At 47.4% G+C, this 18,693-nt stretch overlaps 6 protein-coding genes across 6 annotated transcripts, besides 1 other annotated feature; 1 reads left to right on the forward strand and 5 right to left on the reverse strand.

The window, feature by feature from the left end:
• Nucleotides 1–4,414: 4,414 nt before the first annotated feature.
• On the reverse strand, nt 4,415–7,303 carry UA08_08725 (hypothetical protein; the record flags this gene model as incomplete). Its single annotated transcript, XM_020263621.1, has 3 exons — nt 4,415–6,600; nt 6,678–6,890; nt 6,964–7,303. The coding sequence occupies 3 exons, from the start codon at nt 7,301–7,303 to the stop codon at nt 4,415–4,417; spliced, it is 2,739 nt and encodes a 912-aa protein (XP_020116253.1).
• Nucleotides 7,304–8,123: 820 nt separating this feature from the next.
• Nucleotides 8,124–9,469, reverse strand: UA08_08726 (hypothetical protein; the record flags this gene model as incomplete). The annotated part of the gene is made up of 2 exons (XM_020263622.1): nt 8,124–8,753; nt 8,825–9,469. The coding sequence occupies 2 exons, from the start codon at nt 9,467–9,469 to the stop codon at nt 8,124–8,126; spliced, it is 1,275 nt and encodes a 424-aa protein (XP_020116254.1).
• Nucleotides 9,470–10,074: 605 nt separating this feature from the next.
• Nucleotides 10,075–12,363, reverse strand: UA08_08727 (hypothetical protein; the record flags this gene model as incomplete). The annotated part of the gene is made up of 2 exons (XM_020263623.1): nt 10,075–12,088; nt 12,152–12,363. The coding sequence occupies 2 exons, from the start codon at nt 12,361–12,363 to the stop codon at nt 10,075–10,077; spliced, it is 2,226 nt and encodes a 741-aa protein (XP_020116245.1).
• A 710-nt stretch (nt 12,364–13,073) lies between these two features.
• Nucleotides 13,074–13,625, forward strand: UA08_08728 (hypothetical protein; the record flags this gene model as incomplete). The annotated part of the gene is made up of 1 exon (XM_020263624.1): nt 13,074–13,625. The coding sequence occupies one exon, from the start codon at nt 13,074–13,076 to the stop codon at nt 13,623–13,625; it is 552 nt and encodes a 183-aa protein (XP_020116246.1).
• A 756-nt stretch (nt 13,626–14,381) lies between these two features.
• UA08_08729 (hypothetical protein) lies at nt 14,382–16,753 on the reverse strand (the record flags this gene model as incomplete). The annotated part of the gene is made up of 2 exons (XM_020263625.1): nt 14,382–14,568; nt 14,637–16,753. The coding sequence occupies 2 exons, from the start codon at nt 16,751–16,753 to the stop codon at nt 14,382–14,384; spliced, it is 2,304 nt and encodes a 767-aa protein (XP_020116162.1).
• Nucleotides 15,614–15,655: a repeat region (Identified by RepeatMasker using a combination of RepBase library and repeat library created with RepeatScout).
• Nucleotides 16,754–18,080: 1,327 nt separating the features above from the next.
• On the reverse strand, nt 18,081–18,446 carry UA08_08730 (Histone acetyltransferase GCN5; the record flags this gene model as incomplete). Its single annotated transcript, XM_020263626.1, has 1 exon — nt 18,081–18,446. One exon carries the CDS (start codon nt 18,444–18,446, stop codon nt 18,081–18,083), a length of 366 nt encoding a protein of 121 aa, XP_020116161.1.
• Nucleotides 18,447–18,693: the final 247 nt, after the last annotated feature.

Here is an 18,693-nt window from a genome sequence, read left to right on the forward strand (position 1 = left end):
ATTAACAAAACTGCTCGCAGACATGGCTATGGCCGGAAGGACAGTAACAAATCCCCTCATCGAAGTTCTACTGACAGCGATGCGGGCGATACAGGGTTGAAAGTGATTTATGCAGCCACAAGCTGCCGTGTCGAGTACGAGAGCGCGCTGCCCTCTTCTTTTCTACTTTTGTATTAATCTTCTTACCTAGCATTGTTGCTATTCACGGCGATGGCGGCCATTATAAGAAATCATGGACGCATCCTGAAAATCAAGTCTTCTGGCTCCGCGATCTTCTCCCGCGTGTTGTCCCCGACTCGAGGATTCTATCCTTTGGATACTCGGCGTCAAAATCGAGCTATCTCCCAGCTGAACAGGTATCATGGACTTTAATAAAGGAACTTTCGAGATTGAGGTCTACAACGGTTCGTTTTCAACTCTTGAGTCCTATGGGATTTATTCCGTCCCTTGATTTCCCTGCCAGGTTGACCAAAGGCTGTAGGACGAAAACAGACCTATCTTATTTCTAGCACATAGCTTCGGGGTGCTTCTGCTGAAAGGGGTTTGTGATTGTCATTCTATCTTAAAAATGATCATGCACTTATAACTTGTCTACCACTAACCCGAGTCATTATTACCAAGGCTCTTGCTACGTCCTCATCATCCGGATTCAGTAGCATTATCTTTTCAACACGGGGCATAATGTTCTTCGGATCACCACCAGATATTGGTAATATGCTGCAGAGACTTGTCTCCTCGCTTCCAATGGCCCAATCCGCATCACCTGACTTCATAGCCATGCAGAAGGATTTAACATGGCTCCAGAAGACTGAATCTGACTACAGTGAGTTGGAGAAGTTAGGAGAATTTGATGTTATTTATTTCTCTGAGAGTCCCGGTCAAAAAGGAGGGCATGATACTGGAAATTCATCTATCCCTACAGATAACGAGCAGGGGAAGTTGGTACGAATGCGAAAAACTCACGGGAAGATGATCAAATTCCTTGGTGCCGAGGACGAAGATTTTCATCGAGTGAAAGAATGTATTGAGCAGATAATGACAAAGTCTAAGGTATAACAACGTGCATCTATGAATAGGTCGATCTAGACCTCTCACCTCACCTCACCCTATTGACAGCCTCGAAATAGAAGATCAAGCCTTGTTCGCTGATATCTTTAACTATATGCTTATCCTTTGCCTAAATAACAAAATCACAGTTAGCATAGATGTTAGCCTAATAACTAGAAATACCAGAAGACATATTATCCTCTATGCAAACCCTAAGTATCTATATATCTAATCTATAAATAACAGGAGCCCAGCTCCAAACCATATAAATATTTTAGTAGAGGGTATGCACCTGCAAAGGAGGACTATGTCGTTGACAACCACAGTGCCATAGAGACCAGAGTTCGATCAATAGTATATATCGGATATACAGCTGAGCTAAGTCGGCGTGCCAACGAGCACCTTGCCATTATCAAGGATTATCGCGGCAAAAAGCTACCGAGCCGTCACCAATACCTCCATTACCAGCGAGCCTGCAGCACTGGTGAGGGTGTCAAATTTCATTTCAAGAATTTAGCATGATTTGATAGCTTCGTTGAAAAACGACATCTCATGTTACTATAATCTGTCCTTATGGTGCCCTTTCATACTGTGAAATATCCGGGTTTCTTTAGTCGTCATTTGACACAAGCGGTATTTGAATTGATTTATGACTTATATAACGAATTCGCTATCACTTCGCCATTCGTCGGCTTGAATATGAGCTGGTCACTCGCTGAAATATGGCCAAATCCTCTAAGCGACCATATCTTGGCCTGTCAGAATGACGCACGTGCTCAAATAAGATACCCAATATACTATATACCAGAGGGTGTGAAGAGACTTTCACGATCTCTGTATGATCGTAAGGACCCCAATAAGGGTTATATTTGCGTATACTGCGCTGATTATAGAAGGAACCAGATCATCTTCTCCCTGACAAGGAATTCGTTGAAAAAACACCAATGATCGTGAGCTGCGCGAGCAACGTGAATTCACTGAACCAGCGTGCAAAGTTTGCCACAGACAAGAGTCGAAATGCAAGAATCGTTGTCCTCTCCGGATTGATGGTTCCGGTAATATCTGCAGGCCATGTTTCGCATTTAGACAAGAAAATGATGAAACGGATCGTGACGACGAAGATGTTCAAAGTTTCTTATCGTCTGTGCAACGGTGAAAGAAACCGGGAGATCCTAGCCATGCATGCATCGTTTGCTAGCGCCTGGAATCAGATTTCGAGTTCCGTAGTGTACTCAACTATGATGGTGCTGATGATTGTTGCCGTGCATGCTCTAAGATATTTAAGAGAATTACTACGGAGGTGGGAGTCAAAAGCTAGTTACTAGTCTCTAAATAGACACTAGTAGGTAACTATTTTACCGCAAAATACTAATGATGCCTATTTAAGGTATTTCTCCCCTTAAATATGACGGAGCTAGAGGGTTTGACCCTAAGATTATCGTTATTTGGGGTATGACAAAAACTATTATTTTACTAGCCTGCTTGGCTGCATTAGCGTATTCCGAATGCTTTTTGACCTCTGTGTAGTATTTAACTATTATTATTTTACCGCAAAATACTAAAGGTGCCTATTTAAGATATTTCTCCCTTTAAATATGATGGAGCTAGACGGTTTGAGCCTAAGCATTGGAGAGGGTATGGCGATTCTTGCCTGTCTCAGGCTCCGTATCGCCGCATAAGAAGCATAGTATATCGATACCATTTTCTCGCAAATTTCGATGTTCAGCTAATTTATGTTGGTGCCGCGCATATCCCGGTTTTGGAAGTTTCTTGTGTTTTCTGTTGTCAATCACAGACTGCGCATAGGTCTTTCTGTAGGGGTTTTGAGAATACCATCAGAGGATGGTTGTTGCTGCCCCTTCCGCATTTCATCTTCGAGATGGTATTGACAAATGATTCATCCGTTAAGCATACTTCCGCATCGCTGTTTCCTCGCTCTCAGTATGGTCCTTTGAATGCTCCTGTGTTAGAGTAGCTTCCTAGGGCAGCCCGGAGCAGCTTCTGCGATGACCGAAATAGACAGAAAGCGGCAGGATAAACGTATGATCATTCCGCCCAATTTGGGGTCTGCAAGAAATTTCTAGTCGTGATCTCCTCCAATATGACATCCTTGGGTCTCTCGCACTGAGCCACATTGGTCACGGCGGTCGAGCGTGCAGACTCGGTTGCGGACCGCGAAGACAGCAACTCCCCTTGCTGAGAGAGTCGCTCGAGGGTTTGATCAACACAGGAGGAATTGATTGCTTGTAATTCAGTCCGAGCATTCTCCTTGGTCTTAGATTCGACAAGTTGAGCAATTTTATCTGACGAGGATATACGGTGTCAGCGCTCTCGATGTGTTGGTTCTGCTCTAGTTCCGGTTTCTTGGTCAAAGTGTCCATCATCTCACCGTGGCTGGCTTGAGCTTCTTTTTTTTTTCGCCCTTAGCTTCGATAAGATATAAGCTGATTCAAGCTGCGAGAGGCTTAAGGCTTAGAATGCATAAGAGCTCCGGTTAATAGCCTAAGATGCTTGCAGAGGCAAAATAGGGTTAGAGTTGTTGTCACGATAAATCTTAGATTCAAAAATTAAGTACAACCATGTTCCTTTCCTCGATTGCTCAAAGAGAAGACAGAAGTGCATATATGTAACATTATTGAAAAAGAAAAGCAGCACTTCAATTGAACCACAGAACAGCAGAAACTGAAGAATAAATGATTCATAGGAGTAAAGTGAAGAAGAAGAATAAGACGCAGAACACCTCTCATTCTGAAGAAGAAATATGAACATCTAGTGAAAGTGCTCATGGGTGCAGACAGTAATACAAACCAAAAGCAACACAGGCAAAAATGAGAAAACTGAATCATTTAATCCAATGCAACAATAAAATAAAAGTGTGGTATCAATTGTATATTCGATGGCGTAAGCATGGCATACCTCTCTTCCAATCAAGCAGACGGCTCAACTTGTACCGTTTCAAAACCCTATGTGAATGAAAGGCAAAAAGAAGAGAAAAACACAGTGTATAAGAATACAAAAAAATTCACTCTCCCGCCCTCTTTTAAACCCAAAGTAAAAACGATGACTCTTGCCCCAAGATGAAAGAGAAACTCCATAAACGCAGGTGAGAAAAAAGATTGCCGTCTCCCGATTCATAAGCATCATATTGCTCATCTGCGTTGCCCTCGTTAAATGCAGGAGAGGAAAGCATGTAAATGTTAGAAGAAAGGAAGGGGGGCGGGAAGAAAAGAAAAGAAACGTCAATGAATAATATTAGCAAGTGCCGTCCTGTACGCCGTGCTCCAAGTTGTGTATAATGACGAGGACGATGGTAGTATCTCCAATCCATTTAGAGAAGTTCACCTTCGCCAAAATCCGATGTGTCGTCCTATTTGCCCATCCCATTAGCCATCATTTGTTGGTGTTGTTGCTGTTGAAGGGCAGCCCGCTGTTGCATCATTTCACGTTCTCGCTTCATCATCTCCACAACCCATTGTTTTGCACTTTTCTCTAAGCCATTTCCATACTGCTGAGCGATATGTGGTGGATATTGCTGAGGTGGTCCGTATTGCTGAAGTAATCGTTTTGACATGTCTTGTCGCAAAGCAGTTAACCGCTGCTGATACATTTGCGTATATCGATTGTTCGCCTGTATATTTTGAGGGTTTTGCGGAAGCTGGCCTCCGTTTGCCTGAGCGGCCGCCAAAAGAATCTGCTGCTGTTGTTGCTGCTGCGGTGTCATTTGTATAGTGCCTTGCTGGTTCTGTTTCTGCTGCGCCATGTGCATTTGCGCCATTTGATTCCGCAAAAGTTGGGCTTGGTAGGCTTGATGGGATTGTATTTGCTGGATTTGCTGTTGTTGAGGGTGCTGATTTTGCTGTGCTTGTTGTTGTTGATGCAGCAGCTGTTGCTGATGGTTTTGAATGTTTTGTTGGGCATGTAACTGCGCAAACTGATGCGGTGTTAGACCCTGTTGTTGCGCCATTAATTGCTGCTGACGTTGATGAAGAAGTAGCTGCTGCTGTTGCTGAGGCGTTAGACCAAGCCCGGTTCCCATCTGCGGTGTACCCATAATGGTTTGGCCTATGACAGGTGTTTGTGCTAGAGACGTGTTTGGCGGACTACCGTGACCTATGCGTTGTGTAGGAGTAACATTGCGCATGACAGGAGTAGCATGCGACATTGCTGGGGTTCCTTGAGTCATTTGAGGAGTGCCATTTCGGCTCTGGCTTTGTTGGCTCCTTGAAGGCGCCATTGGATGGCCTATCATTCCTGGGTGGGCGTGTTGCATGGTTGAAGGAGGTCTAGGTGGACTACCAGCCGCTTGGGCAGACGCTGTCATGCTCATTGAAACGCCACCTTGAGTACCCATGCCATTCCCAACCACCGGAGAAGAGGCATTATGTGGAGTCTGGTTCCGTACTACAGGAGATGACATCTGACCTTGTGACACTTGAGAAAGGCCATTGGGCAATCTTTGCTGTTGTTGAGCGGCCAACTGAGCTTGAGCTTGAGCCTGTACCTGAGCTTGTATTTGTGCGTGTTGGGCAACCGCTTGTTGGCGCCGTTCTTCTTTGGCATGTTCTTCTGCTTGTCTTTGCTCCAAAAGACGGCGTCTCTCTCGTTCCTGTTCTTGTTGTTGCCTCTTGGCCTGCTCCTGTTGGAGCTTCCTTTCGTGTTCCCGTTTCGCCTTCTCTTCATGTTGAATGCGAATGTTTTCAATTGTCTTGAATCTAGAAAAGCGTGGTTCAAACGGTACTGCGCCTGCGGTATCATCAACGGCAACCTTAGCGCCAGCAACTGCACCTGATGTAGCAGGTTCGAGTCGTTCATCCATGATAAGCATGAATCGTTCTTCTTCGGCAGCAAGTGCTTCGTCTGCAGCCAGCTCTGCCACTGTACGTTTCCTCCTCTTGGGCGAAGGTGGTTTGGCGCAATGTAGCGGACTTTCCATGAAATGCAGAAGCTGCTGTGCCGACTCAAGGCTATCCACTGGGTCTAAATACACCGGGGGAGCTACAGCTCTGATTAATGTAGCTTCAAACTTAGGGAGATCCTCCGGCTCGACTAGCATCTTCTGTCTCTTGGGTGGAGGCGGTCCCGCCGTGGATAACGAGGTTGGAGTCTTCGTTTGTGACTGCGTAGAAGGGGCCTGCTTCTTATTCGCAGCCGAATTACCATTAGCATGTGGATGCGGTGTGGTAGATAAAAACGTAAGCTCCGCCTGTATAGAAAGTGGTGTTGGGTGGAGCACTGTGGTGAAAACTTTAGGTTTGGGTGCAAACTGCTTGTCAGAACCGTTATTGGCTGAATTCAAAGCATTTTCAGCGGTATTCGTTCCATTGCTAGAACCTTCAGGTACATCTGCGTTCAATTTCTTTTCAGGAGCATCCGTTTTGAGCAAGTCAACATTCTCAGATTTGATCTGATTCTGCTTTGGATACGGGACGTATGGCGACGGTGTGACATGTTGATTGTAATTATGGATAGAAAATGGGGTGTTTTTCTCATCAGTTGATGTGACAGCTGCCTTGCTTGTCTGAGCTGAGACCGACTTGTGATCAACAACTTTTACTATAAGGCAACCTTTTATTTGCGCGGATAGTCAGCACCATTTTCTGACAAAATTTAAAAAAGATTTCTGTAATTACCTTCATAAAACTTCACCCCTGCACGAAGAAGCTCCTCGAGCATGTCGTGAGGAATAGTCTGGGACCGGATATGTTCGATGATAACCTTCATCTCTGAATTATATGGGAAACTTCCATCTTGTTGATCAAAGCGAAAGTGAGTAGGGTGAAGATGGAGAATTAGAGAAGGCGGCGACTTCGAATACTTTCGAAGTATATACGACGTGGTTTTGACTATATATCCAGCAGAGAAAAAAAAATTAGCAGCAAGCTCGCGCAAGATACAAAACCCATGTCGAACACTAACCAAATGGCTCTGGGGGAAGTTGTGTCGCTCGACGATCTGCCTCCACAACGGAGTTTCTAGTTGTAGACCTTTGCGGCCGGGCTGGAAGGTCTCCGGGCTTCTGGACATCTTTCCGTGGCCGATTGGCAGGGCGGGCGATTGCACCATTGGCGATAGGAGCGGCAACGGGATTCCCAGAGGACGATTGATTGGCACCAGGAAGGCGCTTCGAGGTAATGGACGGAGAGGAGGATGCGGAAGGTGACTGTTTTATACCGTTGACCCCCGTTTGTGGAAAAGAGGGCGGCGGACGCTTCATTTTCGGAGGCTGAGAGGCGGGCTTGGAGATAGCGGTAGCCATATTGGGCGGAGTTGCTGGCCGGGGCCCCAGATCGCGCGCGCAGCCCAGCAATCGAAAAGCGTGGCCCTCTCACAAATTCACGGCTTCTGCTATAGAAGAAACAGACCCCAAGCTCCAAAGATTGACACTAGCACCGACGCGCGAGACATGTGGGGAACGCCGTTGGTTGGTGATGATAGGGCGGGTGACGGAGGAGAGATTTCAGGAAGTATGCATCACCAAGAGTCCAAGTGGGCACGGCAAGCGACTGCGCTGCCTTGCGAGCAGACACGCTCAGTGAGCACCTGGCAAGCACCGTTGGGGGAGGATTGGGAACGCGGTGGGCGACTGGTAGACAGTGGCAGGCTCGTCTCGTGTCGGCAGGTGATGTTCTCCGACATGCCCTTTGAGACTCTCCCATGATGCGGGTGCCACCTCGGTCACGTGGTGTGGTCGGAGGAAACCACCACCCATCGGGTTAGTGCCTGGGGCACCCATCGGGAATCTCCCCGGATTGTTGCCGCTTACAGTAATAATCTTTCTGTCTCCAGGCACAGAGCGACAACGCCTTTTTTTTTCATATGTATGCACATAACAGAGGTACACACATAACAGAGAGCTTGGATGCTGCCAATCATGTTATATTTACTTAGAAAGTAAAAAAATATACCAACACGTACGTACAAAGAATTGTCGCCATACAAGAAGTCCCAAAAAGATAAAGATACCGGATATCAAAAAAAAGCCCTTGGATACAAATAAACCAAAATTATGAGACAAGTGCAGTAAATCATTACTGCAGTACACAAAAATAGCCCTCCTCATCATCGTCGTCAACCCGTTAGTCATGACCCGAGACTCGTCGCCTCCAATCGTCGCCAGCTTTCAGACTGTCAACGATATCGATATGTTTTCCGATACCTGTCACACCTTCTTTGTGCCACCACTTCTCGCGGTGCTCTCCTGCAAGCGCCGACTCATCCTCGCTATCAATCAAGCCACCACGACCGCCTTCGTCGCCGACAACGACAACCACGTACCTCACCCAGTCGGAGAGCTGCTTGACGGAATCGCCCTCGGCGCCTGATAATGATTCCTGAATGTACACAATGTCTGGTGACAAATGGCGCAAGATATGCACGTGGCCGTTGGGGGTGCTATACGGCATAATCATGCTTTCTTTATCTACAAGTGCTTGGGCTTGTGTGTATAGAGTTTTGAAGAGGCGGCCGGCAGATTCGAGTTCGTCGGCAACTGCCCGAGGTTCAACGCTTGTCAATTCACTTCCGGATGCATCAGTAGCTCCGGCTGCTTCTTCGGGTGCAATGTTAGAATATGAAGAGTCCACGGATGGCGTAGGTCGGGCGGATGATTGAAGACCAATAGTGTGCTTTAGCTCTGGGGCGTAGATGAGAACAAAGACTCGAGCGACATCCGAGTCGACGTGCGAAGGGAGGTGAGAAAGAATGGACTAGAAAATTACGAGCATCAGTTGAGGGGATGTTACATGGGACATCCTCGAGAAAAAGAAAGAAAACATACCGCATGTTCAGACAAGGTAATGTCATCCGGGTCATCAGACAAGGACACGGATGAAACGACAATAGCGACTGTCTTCTTCGCCTTTGCAGAAGAGGAAGGCGCACTTTGAGCGCCGGCATCAGCTGCACTTACGGCCCGCAAATCGGCCTCTTCAGACCAACGCGAGTGGTCTTCGAAATCACCACGTTCTTCTCTGATGGAGCTCAGCGCGCCTCCAACCATGGCGCCCGCGGCTGCCATTCCAGCAGCGACTCGTTTGCTTGCGCCATCAAAGATTTGCTGCGGACTGGGCGTTCGGCGTAATGCGCCTTGCATTCGCGCAATGACACTTCCATCATCCTGGTGCGTATCGGTGGGCGCTGATCTCGCAAAGTCTGCTGATGGTCCACCTTCATAACCTGCTGGCGGAGGCGGGTATGGGGGTTGGTGCAAGTCATCTGGATAATCATGGCCGTGGCCCTCGTCATCACCATCATCCTCATGTTCCTGCCTCTCGCTCCAAATCCAAGCAGCTATACTGATTGTCGCGACACCAACAGTCACTGCCAATGGTACCCAGTAGCCCATAAACGTTCGTCTGCCCGTGGAGCTGAAACCGAGCCCGGCTGGCCCTACCCGGCGCCGGCGGTCTTGAGGAAAGGACATTGCGCGACGAACACTCCTTAACCTTCTAGGCGTGTACTAGAGCACGTGTCGAACAATGTTGATAGATGCGAATCGGTCGAAGTGTGTCTCTCATCTCAAGAATTTTGCGAGAGGCACAGGTCTCGGCGAGGCCAACTGGAAGTGATTGCAAGATTGAAAGAGCGAGTGGGTGACCTCGGAAGACAAGCGCTGGAGGGACCAAAACATGTGGCTGGAGCTTCTGCCCGCGCCGCGGCTGGTATGTTTGCCGTGTTTGTCTCGTTGTTGCCCCAGGAATGAATTCGGTGGCTGGAAAACTTACCTCGGCCGTGCCCTAACTTTCTCGCGATAACTACTAACCTCTACAGAATATCTAGAAAAATGGATTCGATAGATAAAAGACTCGGCGAGCATACTATCAGGCGAAAACAGAAATCTCAATGATCCTCAATTTAGACAATTTCTGAGACGTTCCTAGACTCCCACCAGTTATTCCACATACGGTTGCAATAGCCCAAGACAGTTTCATTGGTGAAATTTGTGGACGCATGTTTATATATAACTAATTTTATCTACGGCGTCAAGCTAATCATAATTTCCAATGGCCTATAAACGCGAGGCGTTCTTCATCGTCCGCCAAATTCTGGCTTATACTCTTTCAGCCCTCCGGATTTCATCAGTTCTCTCAACGCCATCGTCGCATATTCACCAGATCCCAATTGGAATTTCAGGATAACGGCAATTTTCTTAGCATCTGCACCATTGCCACCACCAGGTTGTGTGGACACGCCAGATACTGCTGTTTCTCCATTGTCTGTTTTGTTGTCCGCCTCCTTTGTTGCCACTGCAGCTTTCAAGCGCTCCAGATCCGTTGTTGTGAATTGCTCATCCTCCTTCGAATAAGCCTTGACTTCATAAGAGTAGGTAGGGCCCGGTCTGTTGAGCAACTTGCGATAGCCGCCATGGAGACTGACATCTTTCCATTTACGACGCATATCAAATGGATTCAGGCCTCCTCCCTGCTGACTAGCCATAAAGGTTTTGTAAAACTCCTTCATTTGGTTTTCCGGATACGCAACGTCATAGCCTGGAAGCGTAAGAACGATGTCAAAAATTGTGTATTCCCCGCTGGCAGCTTCTTCAGCCGAAAGTGGGCGCGCGCGGGTAATGGCATCGTCTACTGCGGTAGAACTATCGTCAAACTGTGGTGTAACAATGACTTCGCCGTCAGCATCGACTGTCTCTTCTTCTGCGACAGTCTTTTTCTGGTTGGAAATGACCAAATCTCCTTCTACAACCTTGTCACCGTAGAGGCGCCAGCGTTCACTAGCAGCGAAATTCCAGACAAGAGACTGGTAGGCATGCACATACATCAAACGCAAGTTGCGAGGAATGTTTTGCAGCGCGCCAAGATAGTCGTTGCTTGAACGGCCAAGTACACGAATAATAGCTGACTCGGCTGAGAACTTCTTCGGCATCTTTTCAAGCGCATTATGCATATTTCGAGTCGTCTGGAAAATATGGATTGCTTCAGCCCGAGCCTTATCGTCTGATCCAACCACTGGACCGGCTTCGGCGTTCTGAGCTGCTGCGAGAGTTTGAGGAGAGAAATGCATGATAGTATCCACAGCACCCTTGAAATCGCCCTGGATCATCTTGGTGCCTACCTCGTGCGTTCCCTTTGAAAAGGTCCCAAATCGTTGCATTCCATAGTAATTAAGATATCCACGTTGACGCAAATTGTACATGGCTTGACCCACAATCTCTTCTGCTTTGCTGATAGACGAGACATCAGTGTCTTTGGGAAATTGGCAGTCTCGAAGCGTAATAACAAACTCATTGCCCTCGAGATCTCCGAGATCCAATGGATGCTTCTCATACGTGAAATCGCCCAATGCGGCATTTCGCAAAGTTTTGTTCACGCCGGCAAGACGTTCCGCAACAACTTTGAAGACACAGGCTCTCTGGACTGTGACACCGCGGCGATCTTTTGTCCCGGCAAACTTGAAGCTCTTGGCATGCATTTTCATCTGGCGAGCAAGGAAAGAAATAATTTCCATGGTATCCTTGTTTTCCTTGTGGATGGTAAAATGGAGGTAGGAGCCGGCTCGCTCAGCCCAGGCAGACTTATCAGACTGTCGGCCACTTTCGCCACGAAAACCTCTTGCGGAGTTTTTATGTCTGTTCGGTGCAGCAGATATGATCATAGTATTCTCTTTATCTGTCTTGGATTCCAAGAGAGAATTGAACACACGTCGCAACGTCATATGCATCTTGGTGCGCACATCCTTGTCATCGACAATACCGGCTTCGATCTGGCCAAACCTTTTAGGCGGCGATTTTGGAGATGCAAGGATCCGAGCATGAAATTCTATGATTTTTGAGGACTCTGTTCCGAAGAGTGATTCAAATTGTGCTCGGTCATCTTCTGATAGCTTAAACTCGGCTGCGGCCGTCTGATGAGTTGCATCCTTGGAAGCAGCTGCTTCGCCTTCGGCATGGTCTGCATCTTCTGCGCCGTGCACATCCGGCTTTGTATCTTTGACAGGTCGAGACTGCAGCGACTTGGGTACTTTGAGATTTTGCAGGTGAAGCACCTCTCCGGACGGGAGAATTTCGTTCACCAGGAAATCGGTATACCTGCAGTTTGAGCAATGATTAGTATGAAGATACTACAGCAATTCCGAGACCAGAGCTGCCAACCTTTTCTTAAGTATACCTTCAAAGCCAGGAATTTCTGCGCTGACGAATTCCGTGATCCCGACATCGACTTCCCTTGCTGCTCCTGAGGGGGTCGAAGAGTTTGCCGAGCTGTCGGCGTTGGCAATTGCGGCAGCTATGTCATTGTCTGTGGTGTGAACATTGTCAGTCTTTAGTCGCTTGCGCGGCGACTCGACGATCTCGTCTCCCTCCATGGTCTGAAGCAATGGGTCTTGGTGGTGGAAGTGGAAATGTTGACATTAAATTTCTTTCGGAGATTCGGCGGGATTGCTGGATGACGATTTGTGATTGGCCGCTGTCGTTACGGGGAGCCGATGTCCAGAATGGTTTAGCGCGTTCAACCGTATACTACTATACTAACTTTAAGCTACAACATCTATATCTTTCTATTATTGATTATTGACATTATTGATTTTTGTAGTCCAGTGTTGTCTAATGAAAATGCAATGTTGGACTGTTGAGTCTGGGCAAGGACACGTTAGAATTATGTTTGTATGCATAGGCATGGTCTGCAGAGTTGCCCGTATTCTATACATATATATATACCTACAGTATTCCTCCCACTGGACAAAAATGGCTGCCGACCTACCTACCTATATAGTTATGCAAACGAGCAAACCGGTTACAAAAATTCCCTGAGGTTAATTGGTTATGCGTCTATCTCATCTTGGACAGCCTACCTTCGAAGCAGATGTTCACCGGGCACCTGGGCAATTGACCTTTCTCTAACCTTCCTCTCCCCCCCCGCCCCGGGGCCCAAATTCTCCCTTCAACCACTCTTTCGCAGTCGAAAGATCCATAGGTACGACTTCACTTTGCGAAATTACCTATCTGACTCCTGATACTGACCCGCACCTTCTCTCCAAAGAACCCTGGATCCACGAGCATCGGACAGTGGGAAAGGATGACGAAGCGCCAACGACCACCTCCAAGCACTCAACAGCAATTACCCTTTGACATTGCAGTCAACATCCTCCTTCGCTGCGAGCACTTCCTACGCTCTCTCGCATTCCAATCCTGCCAGGGGGAAGAAAGCGTCAAAGAAATACAAAAGCTCTTCAACGACTTCCACGAAACGCTCTTCATCATCGACCATGCTCTACACAAATACCGAATTGAGCACAAGCTCAACAACAGCGATCAAGCTCAAGAAGACCATACTACCAATGCATACCGCCTCCTCTCAGAAATCAACGAACAGCTCACCGATTATGCGTTCCTGATCGGCCACAAGATTCACCCATGGGACATTCCATATGTGTTCGAGGAGAGCAACTCAGTACTGACCGATGCTGATACCAGCCCCGACCCTGCTCCTCGCACGTATGCGCAACAAATCAAATTCCCACCCGCGACTTGGAAAAACCGTGTGTTGCGTCAGACTACGACACCGCTGGCAGGGTTCCCACTTGAGAATTCGGCGCATAACGACGACACTCGCGGTCTCACTTCGTAGTGGTCGATTGATCTGCAATCCGCGAATAGGAGTGGGTGGACATCGGTGAGATGACATTGACATGAAAATAATGAACGGCAGTGTTTTTCTTATTCTTGAAATATCCTCAGTGGTCTGGAGATAGAAACTATGTTATCTAACGGTGGATACCAAAGACAAAAATACAGGATAAATCAAATGGCCTGATCTGATCCCTTTCGAGAATTTAAAATATAATAACTTATCAATCGTCATCATACATGTCAAGTCTTGTACAGGTACAGTCCCGTCTGGCGGACGTAATGTTGTTGTTGTTGTTGTTGTTGTTGTTGTTTGGATATGTTCTGAAACACACAAAACATACAGAGGTATAAGATAAGACGAGGAAAACAAAGGACATTTAGTTCATAGCCCTTGTAAATATTGGGCAGTAATAATGCAGTTTCACACAAAAGAAAACGGGAAATGAAAATGAGGACGAATTTGACATTCTTTTCGCTCATTTATGAATGAAGTATCATCGGCAAAATCAAAGAACAGTTTCTGTACAGTATGAAATTTCCCTTTGGAAATGGAGTAACAGTAACAGATGTGAAATAAGGGAAATGGGTATCCTGTAATGAAACCGAAGGTTGAGTACACTATCTGTTTACCAATTAAAAAGAAACAAGGGCATGGAACGTATGGGTAGGCGGAAGGATGAAAATAAATGTCGTTATATGATCAATAAGAGGCCTTGCTGTATTTCGTCCAGCGACGGTAGAAGAGGAAAAATGTTTATCGGTATCGAAACGATTTACGCGCGAGAGGTGACGATCCTGCTTGAGGAACCCCAGCTAATGGATCTCGTAAACGACCGCCTCGCATCGGTGTTGAAGAACAGTATATACATATATACACCGGTGGCAGGTTAGCTCGGTCGAGGCCAACGCATTTTGTATGTAGCCAGTGGTTACACGATTCACTATAAACGCACGCAAGATTGTTAGCCTTGAAGCATTTTAAGGGCGCATATAGGAGACCCAAACTTACCATTGAATCATGAGATGGCCGCCATTGTCCATTGATTTGCAAATGCATCTCGTACCGTTGCTTGGGTTGCTGCGTCGACCTGTGCTCGGTGTAGCAAGATCAGGATCGGTCAGTGTTGTCGGCGATGTAGCTTCACTAGATCGCAGCCCAAACGCTCCGTTGAGACCGGGAGGCGATGATTGCAGATGATGCATGGACTGCGAAATAGGTATTCGCATTCTTCTATTATTAATAGTACTAGTATTCCTTGCCCGTCCTGCGAGAAGTTGTCTTAGGGCATGTTGCGCATCCCCTGAATCCTCTTCTGGGTCGGGTAGCGTACTATCCGTAGATGACGACTGGCCTGTGAAGTTGGCGTTGCATAAGGCGGAGAGCTTTCGAGGCGTGCTTAGCCACTCTGATGGTATCATAGCTGATTGTGGTCGTCTTGGTTTTGATTCCGCCCACGGTGATCGACGTCCCGAAGCCGATGAGGCTACCGTGGATGCAAAGGAACTCTTCGAATTTGGCCGTGACTGAGATTCTGCCCGGCTTGAATTCGGCCTTGTTAGACTCATTGCTGAAAATCCAAAGAGATTATTCTGTACAGCGAGGCAGTTAGAATATTCGGTAGAGTCAGCTTCACTTCCAGTAATAGATCTAGCTATATCCATTTCAGAAATGGGGTCTGTGAGTCCGGTGAAACCTCTCTCAGGTTGAAACTCCGTCTTTGCCCGGCCATCTTTGTCAATCTTCAAGATCAACGATTGAGAGCGTGAGGGAAGACAAGACGAGTTTGTTCTTGGCAATCGCAAGCTCTTGACCGGAGATACACGGCCCTTGGACGGCGTCTTTTTGATACCACTTGTCGAAGACAGGCTGTTGGCAAAGGGTTGTTGACTTTGCGACCGGGAATGGGGAATTAGAGATGACATGGCAGTAGTTGTTTTGCTTCTGGCCAATCCTGGTCTGAAAATGGATACAGCACGCGGAGTAAAGTCCTCGTCGTCATCACCATCATCATCGTTATCGTTATCGTCTGATAATGAGCCAGATAGGGACTGGTTGCTTGTTCTACTTGTGTGGCGTTGTTGCTCTCTTTTAGCTTCCTCCGTCTGGTGGTAGTACGGTTGCCTCATTCTAGGGCGAGGAGCGCTTTTTGGTTCTGAAAAGGGCTGTGGAGGGCCGAATCGTCGAGCGGGCGAACTCAAGAAAAGGCTGGGATCTTCGGTCTTGGTGAAAGACACACGAGGTGATGTCGAAAAGGGAGTGGGAAATAAAGCAGCATCGGCTGGTGCGGTTGGTCCAATGCCAAAGCTGACATCCGTACTGATACTGAAATCAGGCAGATCCAAAGAGCCTTGTATGGCGGGAAGCGGAGGAACATCAAGCGCATGTGCGTGCGATACGGCCCCAGCAGTAGATGTTGCGAAAGCATTGGGCGTGTCAGCGAACGGATCTGCCGGGACATCCTGGTCGACAAAGAGCTTTTGTTGCGGGAAGAACGGTGATGCGGAAGAATTGATATTCGAGAAGTGGAAGAAATCGGGGGAGGTTTGAAAATTGGCAAATAGGTGTTGCGGCGAAGATGCAATTATCCTGCTGGGAGTTTCCAACTGAGGCTCAGGCAGCCTTCTGGCGCTGCCCATGTGCCCTTGGCCTCCCTCATTTCCAGCATCGAGAGCCTTCCTTCGGGACGTCCTGGTGGGCGGAGGAGTCTGTATAGTAGCGGCTGAGCGGACGGAATTGACGGACCCTGGACCCTCGTCCTCAGCATCCGTGGGCTTCGAGATCTGTCTTCGCTTGGCAGTGTCTGTGTCCCCGGGTCCCTTGACTGCAGCATTGGGCGATAGGTGCTGTCCGAATGAGGCGTCTAGAGGCTGTTGTTGCATGGCATTGGACGGGGTACCGCCGAAGATAAACCTCTGGGGCGTCTTGAGCAGCTCCGGACTGGAGGCATACGGATCTGCAGTATCCCATGTCACGCGAGGATCGTAGAAGCTCGACTCGAATTTGGGGGTTCGAAAAGCGGCATCGGCGAAGGCTGCGGAGGTCGGGGTTCTTGTTGGGGTCTGCGGCTCGCCATTGGAATAGCTGAAGCTAAACGAGTTGATGGAGTCCATCAGCTTCTTCATCATGGTGCAATAATGTAGACAGAGCAGTGCGTGAGAGCAATTGCGTCGAGAGCAGGTGGGTAGATACTTCAAACAAAGCTATCAGACGCCAACATACCTATGGACCGGGCGATCCCAATTCATGTCCGCAGAGATAAGGCAGCCCGGCAACCATGAAATCAGTGCGGAGCGTAGCAAGCTGGAGGAATGCTGAAGGAAAGGACTAAGCTTTAAGTTGTTGCCCCTGTGTATCCTCTCTCTGCCGTCTGCGTGCTCGGCCGAGGCTCGTACAGCCAAGCAAATGGAGCAGGCAGCAGATACAAGAAGACCCTCACGTTAGGGCATGGTCCGCCTCCTTTCTCTCTTGGCTATGGATATTGGAATTGAGATTGGAGTCGAGACGGAGACGCGCAGAGCGGGATAGGCAGGAGGAGGAGAAGAAGAAGCAGAAGCAGGAGGGGAAAGAAGGGAGAGAGAGCCAGAGAGCAGAAGAATGCCGAGCTCTCCTTGCCGCCAGCAACCCGACTAGTGAACTATTTATTTAGCTGCAGGAACGAGCAGGGAAGCTTATGCCATGCAGGATATAGAAAGAAAGCCGACGATGAGAAGAAAGACGAGGTTATTAAAAGAAGACGGGAACCAAAAAAAAGAGTGTTTTCGTTTTGCTGAGTTGGGAATTTTGGGGAGGGGAGCTCCACTGCGCAATTCTTATGCAGTAATAATGGACCGGCAAATTTTCTTTTGCTTTATTTATTTTTCTTCTTTTCTTCAGAGAAGAAAAAAGGGGAAAAAAAAAAAAAAAAAAAAAATAAAAAAAAAAAAAAAAAAAAAAAAAAAAAAAAAAAAAAAAAAAAAAAAAAAAAAAAAAAAAACCGCTTTTCTTTTATCCGGCGGTATTATTTATTTAAAAAAAATAACTCCCAACCTTTTCTTGCCAAAAGGCTTCGTCTTTGAACCATGGCGGCAAGTATTAGACCTTGGACTTCACATAACCTGGCATATTTTCGTCCATAATTTTTATACTTGTCTCTTCGACGTGTGCTTTGATATTAGTAATGCCCAGAGATGTGAAGTTAGACCAACGTAGAGCGCCGACTTAAATGACTTTTCAATATTGACAGCGGAATACTGAGGGATGCAAATGCTTCATAGGATAGTATGCATACGAGTTATAGTCTGTAGAACTTGAGGCTATCTAGGTAAGAAGGTGAATAGCATCGTTTTCTTCATGTTCCCCCGGCCAATGAGAGGAAGTCCAGACTTGCTCTGTCGTGTTTGTCCTCCGACAGAACCATGACAAACTACAGACACATAGTAAGAGTTGGAAACGCCAATGGAGCGAATAGACAAATCATTCCTCAAGCAGGTCAAACCACTCCGGAATCTCTTTGATGAGACTCCACATGTACTTCTCCAGCTTGTTCGCACACTTGGCGTAGACCGTTGTTGCGTCATTGTATGGTCGACAATTACTGAATATCAGCGTCAGATTGGCGACAAGGTCTTTCGGGGCAGTATAAGAATCCTGCCCCAGCCTCTGCTCCATGGCCGACAGATCCATTGGTGATGTAATGACATTGTAGTAATCGGGGACTTCGTCTTTATTGACGGGGCTGAGGAAGGTCCATGCTTGTTTGTGGTTCTGGATCTGATTCAGAAAACGCCGCAGTTCATTGAAATGTGGCCCGTGGCGTGGTGCCCGTGCTAATTCGTCCATGTCTGGAGACCAGCCTGTTGCCCGAATGGCAGGGATTGAGAGCGGACGGCGGATGGAGGATGTGACTTTTCCTTAAGAGGCGCATTTTGGCCCGAACGACTTCCTTCTGCGTAAGAAGCATACGGCTAACTTCGAGGTACCGTATGCGGGGGACCATGGAGCATTCATTGCATAAGCGTTCCTCCTTCATAATCCTTGATATACCCCATCCAGATAGACTTTTCGAGGGTGATCTCTTTGGTAAACC

Source organism: Talaromyces atroroseus (genome assembly GCF_001907595.1).
Source record: "Talaromyces atroroseus strain IBT 11181 chromosome Unknown scaffold_15, whole genome shotgun sequence".
NCBI classification, from domain to species: Eukaryota; Fungi; Ascomycota; class Eurotiomycetes; order Eurotiales; family Trichocomaceae; genus Talaromyces; species Talaromyces atroroseus.